The following is a 6,907-nucleotide window of genomic DNA, read 5'->3' as shown; positions in this document are numbered from 1 at the left end:
TAAGAGGCCTCGCGGAAGTTGTGAAAAAACAATTTTATTTGTTTTTGCATGCGCAAGTGCATGCATGCAAGCTCGCCTGCATGCGCAAGTGCATGCACTGCCTCGGGGCTGCCAAAAACTCCTTTTGCTTCCTTACTACAGCAGCAGCTCGCGCCCGCGGGCGCAGCACAGCAGCAAAAAATTAAAAGCCGAAGTGAGCCTGGGAAGGCAGCAGCAGCAGCTGCTGCTGCTGCCGCTTTTGCAGCGGCTGCTGCTGCTGCTGCTTCTACAGCAGCTGCCGCTGCTGCTGCTTCTGCAGCAGCTGCTGCTGCTGCAGCAGGAAGACGGCGTTTTTCTTTGGAACGCGCTGTTAGAACTCAAGCCAAACACTTAAAGGCATTTGTTGGCCTTTTCTAATTTCTAATTCTCTTAAGGAGGGGGGGAGGGCCCCGGAGGTGCAAAGGGGTCCCTTTGGTAAGAGGGGGAGAGTTGCTGCTGCTGCTGCTGCGGTTCCTCGTAAGGATGCTCGAGCTGCTGCTGCTTCAGCTGCGGGTGGTCCTCTATGTGCTGCTGCTGCAGCACCTGCTGGTGGTGCTGCAGCTGCTGCATCTGCTGCTGCTGCTGCAGGTGCTGTTGCTGCTGCAGCTGCTGCTGGTGCTGCACTAGCTGTTGCTGCAGCCCCACAGGCCAGGCAGGTGCAGCAGAAGCAGCAGCAGCTTGAGCAGCAAAGGGGGAGTAACCGGGTAGGGAGTGTAGCGCGCTCCTAGCTATGTTCAGTAGAGGATGCTGCTGCTGCTGCTGCGGCGGCTGCTGCTGCTGCTGCTGCTGCTGCTGCTGATGCTGAAGGTTGTACATTTCAGCTTGCTGCTGCAACGCCTGCAGCACGGCCCGACCCTGTTCAGACACCGGAAATGATATGCCGACGCCTTGCTGGAGCGCAGCCCTAGCGCTTGCTGCTTGCAGGTGCAGCAGCAACTGCTGCTGCTGCTGCTGCTGCTGCTGCTGGAGGTGCTGCTGCGGCACAGGTTGGCTGAAGTGGGGTCTTTTCACCAAAGGCGAAGGCGGCTGCGGGGTTTGCTGCTGCTCAGCTTGTAGCCGCTGTTGCTGCTGTTGCTGCTGCTGCTGCTGCTGTTGCTGCTGCTGCTGGCCAGCGAGCTGCGCGCACTCTTGGGCCAGGGCAGCAGCAGCAAGAGCAATGCTTCTGAGCTTCTCCCCCACCGCTCCGTTAGCTGCTGCGCTGCTGCCTCCGTCGCTCGCCAAAAGCTTCTGCTGCTGCTGCTCCAGCTCGTAGCGGGCCTGTCGAACTGCTGCTGCTGCTTCTTCCTCGACTTGGTCTGCGACTTTGGCCTGGCGCAGCAGCTGCAGCAGCAGCTGCTGCATTTTGTGCTGCACCCTTTCGCTGGGCCTTCTCTCTGTCGGGCCCTCTGCGTCTTCCTCAGGCCCCTGCTGCTGCAGCAAACGGTGCAGCAGCTCGCTGCAGCAGCCATACAGCTGCTCCCTGCTTTCTTGTGCTGCTGCTCTTGCATTTTTCCCGCGGCGTTCTGCTGCAGCAACGCGGTGTCTCCACACCGCAAGGGGGTCGCCGCCAGAGTCCCTCCGTGCTGCAGCAAAGGCCCGCTGCTGCGACGCCGGGTAGTGCTGCTGCTGCTGCTGCTGCTGCTGCTGCTGCTGCTGGAGGTCGGGCGGCGCAGCAGCAGATTCTGGCGCTGCTGCTGCGCCCCACGCAGGCGACTCAGCAGCTCCCCGCGGCTTTGTCTTCAAGTGCCTGCCTCTGGCTGATCTTTTCTGCTGCTGCTGCTGCAGCTGCTGCAGCACCTCCTCAATTTCTTCATCGCTCATGAGCTCGCTGTGGTGGGTGGGCCTCCCGCGTCTCCTCTGCCCCCCGCGCTTCCCCCCCGCCTGCTGCTGCTGCTGCTGCTGCTGCTGCTGCTGCTGGTGGCTGTGGTGCTGGTGCAGCTGGTACTCCAGCAGAATTTCAATGTCTTGTGGGGAGGCCGAAGTCCACTTGGGGGGCTCCTGCGGAGGCAGCAAACTGTCGGGATCGAACGATCCCAGCTCCCGCTTGGCCCTGTGCAGGGCCCGCAAGAAGTCCAGGTGCAGCTCGTTGTAAGACTTGAAAGTCTCTTGTCTCTTTTCCAGCACAAAAGCCACGCTGCGGCTCTCGCTGCTGCTGCTGCTGCTGCTGCTGCTGCTGCTGCTGTTGCTGCTCGGCACAATCCGCACCAGGCGCAGAAAACGCGCCGGAGAACGAGTGCTGAACGTCGCGGAGTGCAGCGCCTGCACACGCAGCAGCAGCAGCAGCAGCAAATCAGCGGCAGCAGCAGAGAGTGTAGCAGCAGCAGCAGCGTAGCAGCAACAAGCATCTCAGCAGCAGCGCATGATGCAGCAGCGGCAGACAGTGCAGCAGCAGCAAGCAGCGCAGCGCTAGCAAACAGTACGGCCCCACCAAACAAGGGAGCAGCAGCAAACAGTGCAGCAGCAGCGAACAGTGCAGCAGCAGCAAACAGCGCAGCAGCAGCAACTCCCTTGCTGTCCCTTCAATAGCAGCAAAACACCAAAAAGTGCCCCAGCGGATTAGCGAGAGTAGCAGCAGCGCCGCAATGCGGCGGACAGCAACAGCACATCCCCACAGCAGCAGCAGCAGCAGCAACAGCAGCAACAGCAGCAGCAACAGCAGCAGCAGCAGCAGCAACATGGGCTTGCCTTGAAGAGCACCAGCAAATGGATGTCCATTTTTTCTCTTGGCTCCAGGAACACCAAGAAGCCGCCTTCGCTTCCAAAGGCACTGGAAGGCTCGGCAGCAGGATAAGGGGATTTGCCGTCTTTGTCTGCTGCTGCTGCTGCTGCTGCTGCTGCTGCTGCTGCAGCGGGCGATGGGGCCTCAGACTCTTCGTCCTCCGTGTGCTGCTGGCCGCCTTCAAAACCAGCTGGCTCTGGCTTCGCCTCTCCCTGCTGCTGCTGCTGCTGCTGCTGCTGCTGCTCCGCCAGGAGTGCGCAGTCGGTTTCTGTGGGCGGCCCCTTGGCGCTGCCTGCTGCAGCAGCCTCCTCGGAAGCAGCAGCAGCAGCAGCAGCAGCAGCGTGGGGGGGCGCGCGGTGCTGCAGCAGCAGCGCCAGCCCGTCGAACCAGTGGACCACTCCCCTTGGTAGCCGCAAATCGTCTCTCCAGTTTAGAGACCCCGTGAGCGGCAGCAAGCAGCAAAAGCTGTCCAAAGTGCTCTTCAGCAGCACGTACTTCGCGCACCCCACGAACGCGCTGCTGCTGCTGCTGCTGCTGCTGCTGCTGCTGCTGCTGCTGCTGCTTGCTGCTACGGCCGCTGCTGCTTCTGCTCCAGCCGCTGCTTCTGCTGCTGCGGCGGTGGACAAGGCCCCCAGGGGCGAAGGCGTTGCTGCTGAAGATCCTGAAAAACCAAGATCCTGCCGCTGCTCCTGCTGCTGCTGCTGCTGCTGCTGCTGCAGTTCAGCTACAAGAGGGCTGGGGTGCGAATAAGCGAAGACAGGATCAGCCAGGAACCTCAAGTTGTTTTCCTTGCTGCTGCTGCTGCTGCTGCTGCTAGTCCCACTCTCAGCGGGGGAAACAGCATCATGTTCCTGCTGCTGCTGCTGCTGCTGCTGCTGCTGCTGCCTGAAATAAACAGTCCCCTGCTGCACCTTAAGGAACTCCAGCCTGCCACTATCATGCAAGTAGCGAAGTGCTGCAGCAGCAGGATCACCGCCAGTCCCATAAATGGCCCTTACAGCACACGTAGCAGCAGGATCTGCAGCAGCAGCAGCAGCAGCAGCAGCAGCGGCAGCAGGAGCTGCTGTCCAGGGACGCGCTGCCAGCGGCTGCGGAGGAGGTGCTGCTGCTGCAGCTCCTGCTGCTGCCGCAGCTGCTGCTGCTAGAGACTCGTAGGGCAGCTCGCCGTTTGCTTCCTGCTGCAGCTGAGCCTCCGTTGCTGCTGCGGCGGTGTCGCCTTCCTGTGCTGCTGCTGCTGCGCTTGCTGCGTCTGCTGCTGCTGCTGCATCTGCTGCTGCATCCGCTAGAGGCCAAGGACTATTCTCTGCCCCCCCAAGGGCAGAGATAGCTGCTTCGCTGCAGCACTCCAGCAGCAGGAACCTTCCGCTGTCTGCTGCGGCGACGCAGCAGAAGCAGCTGCCGCACCTGCTGCTGCTGCTGCTGCTGCTGCAGCAGCAGCTCGGAGGAGCAGCAGAGCTGCACTTAAACCGGGCCTCCAAGCAGGCGACAAAGAGGTGAGGCACCAGCGGCCTGCTGCCGTGGCCAACTTCGATGCAGGTTTGCTGCTGCTGCAGCACGAAGCCGGGGAGGGCCCGCAGCAGCAGCAAACCTGCTGCAGCAGGAGAAAAAGAATTAAAGGAGACAAGGCGGTCTTGGTGGGACTGGTAAAAGCGCTTCCACTTCTCTGCATGCGTTGCAGCCGTCACGGGCACCAGGCCCTTCCCGCTGCTGCTGCTGCCGGGGGTCCCGCGCTGCTGCTGCTGCTGCTGCTGCTGCTGCTGCTGTATTGCTGCTTCCGAATATAACTCAAATTCTAAAGAAGGATCTGTCCCGCCCGCGTGAAGGAGACTGTAGTTCCGCACCCGCCGGCACCTGCGTTGGGATCGACTCCGCGAAGTCTCCTCCGGCGCCGGAGTTGTTGCTGCTGCTGCTGCTGCTGCTGCTGCTGCATCTGCTGCGCCCCCGTCCCCCTCGCCCTTGTCGCTGCTGGTGTTGCTGACGCTCCTGCTTCTGCGGCGGCCTCGCTTTGCTGCTGTTGCTGCTGCACCTGCTGCTGCTGCTGCTGCGCCAGGTGTCTGGACAGCCTCCAGGGAAGCTCTGAAGTTCCCGCGCCTCTTTCCCCGGGTGTCTCCGGAGTCTTGTACTGGGGTGCCGTGAGTGCTGCTGTTTCTGCTGCGGTAGCTGCTGCTGGGGGGAGCAGCAGCAGCAGCTGCTGCTGTCTCTTTCTCGTTGTCGCTGCTGCTCGGAGTGCCCGAGTCCGTGTCATCGCTGGGGCCCCCCATTGCTGCTGCTGGCTGCTGCAGCAGGGGGCCCCCGCTGCGGCTGAGGGCCCCCCGGCCCCACGGTCTCGGCGCCGACTTTGCTGCTGCTGCTAGCTTGCGGGCGGGGGGACCCGCTGCTGCTGCTGCTGCTGCTCCCCCTCCATCTGATGCAGCAGCAACATCAGAAGCAGAATTAGCTGCTGCACTGTCCGCCATCATCGCCTGTTTTGCCGCTCTTGGCCTGGTGTACAGCTTTGCCCCTGGGGGCCCCCCGGGGCCCCCAGCAACGAGAGCGCAACAGCTGGCTGAGGGGCCCCTGGTGATTCTTTTTGCTGCAAAATATATAAAATTTGCATTGACTTAATTCTCCTGGTGTGTATAGACACTGCAGGGGCCGTCGATGCTGCGGTGGACCCGGGAGTGCTGCTGCTGCTGCTGGTGCTGCGTTAGGTGCTGCTGGCTGTGTCTGCGCATGGTTCTTTTGCACTTGTTCGTCTTTAGGCTTTTCTGAGGGATAATAAGTCAAAATAATCGGGAAAAATCTAAAATTAATTCTCACGGGGCCTCTGTGGGGCGGCGGCACGCGCACAAATATGCAGCAAGAGGTGTACTGCTGCAGGGCGTTGTGTGCAGTGCTCGAAAACGGCTCCAAATCTTTTCCGCTGCTGCACACAATGCCATATCCGCCAGCCCTCAAAAAATAAATTTAATCAAGACAGAACTGGCTGCAACTTGCCTCCTTTTAGACTTCTCTAGTCGCTTAAGCGCAGGGGGCCAGCAGCAACTGTGTTGCATGCACCACCACCGCCTGCTTGTGCGCCCAAGACGTTTTGGCCGCCACTTTTCGGCGGATTACACCTGCACAAGTGCAAATGACTGTCCTCGAGCTTCGCTCAAGGACAAACTCATAGCAGGGGCCTCAGCCTGCTCCTCCTGAGATGCTTAATAACTGGATTTGGGGTTAAATCAGCTTAATGCTGCCCCTCTTATTATCCTTTTGCCGACAAAATGCCTCCTCTTTAGCCCGTAAAGAAACAGGGGATAAGGTGCCGCCAAACACGGAGTTGGTACACCTCTTGTGGTGTCCGGACACCATAGCCAGTATAACCCAATTCACAAAAAGTTCATTAAAACTTCATTCAGCGTAAGCGACGTGAAGCATTTGGAGTTGCCTGCATAAGTACTAAACGGCTTGCGAAAAGGGAAAAGAGTGAAGGCCTTATTAGCTCTAAAAGGCTTTAAATAACTAGAGCTCCCTGCAGGGCCGGGTGCCCTTGCGGCGCAGGGCCAGCTGCGACGAACTGCTACTACAGTAATTCAAGCAAAGCCTGGCCCGGCATTGCCTTGAGAATATGTTTGCTGCTGGGTGATCGAGGCTAGGGGATGTAGCAGCTGCAGAAGGAACTGTACCCATTTCGAACTGTGGACACCTACGAGTCAGGCGGAGCCAATGCTGTGCGGTTAGCACTGCAGTCTTTTCTAGCTTTTCTTTGCAGTCTTACGCGCTAACTAGCTCCCCCATGAGGTTCTCGGAAATAATGCAGCAAGGTCCAATGCATTGAAGATTAAGGATGAGTGCTTCTGAAAAAGTAGTTCGGGCTTCACTTCCGCAAAAAGTTCATTAAAAATTCATTCAGCGTAAGCGACGTGAAGCATTTGGAGCTGCCTGCATAAGTACTAAACGGCTTGCGAAAAGGGAAAAGAGTGAAGGCCTTATTAGCTCTAAAAGGCTTTAAATAACTAGAGCTCCCTGCAGGGCCGGGTGCCCTTGCGGCGCAGGGCCAGCTGCGACGAACTGCTACTACAGTAATTCAAGCAAAGCCTGGCCCGGCATTGCCTTGAGAATATGTTTGCTGCTGGGTGATCGAGGCTAGGGGATGTAGCAGCTGCAGAAGGAACTGTACCCATTTCGAACTGTGGACACCTACGAGTCAGGCGGAGCCAATGCTGT

General features: G+C 59.4%; 1 protein-coding gene across 1 annotated transcript; it reads right to left on the bottom strand.

Moving 5' to 3' along the window:
- Positions 1-408: 408 nt before the first annotated feature.
- On the bottom strand, positions 409-5,172 carry ENH_00025880 (hypothetical protein, conserved; the record flags this gene model as incomplete). The annotated part of the gene is made up of 2 exons (XM_013579841.1): positions 409-2,256; positions 2,695-5,172. 2 exons carry the CDS (start codon positions 5,170-5,172, stop codon positions 409-411), a joined length of 4,326 nt encoding a protein of 1,441 aa, XP_013435295.1.
- Between the last annotated feature and the right edge of the window lie 1,735 nt (positions 5,173-6,907).

The sequence above is a fragment of the Eimeria necatrix genome, genomic scaffold, assembly GCF_000499385.1.
Source record: "Eimeria necatrix Houghton genomic scaffold, Enh_scaff198, whole genome shotgun sequence".
Classification (NCBI taxonomy): Eukaryota; Apicomplexa; class Conoidasida; order Eucoccidiorida; family Eimeriidae; genus Eimeria; species Eimeria necatrix.
The sequence above is the reverse complement of the archived record's forward strand: the minus strand, read 5'-3'. Positions and strand labels throughout refer to the sequence as shown.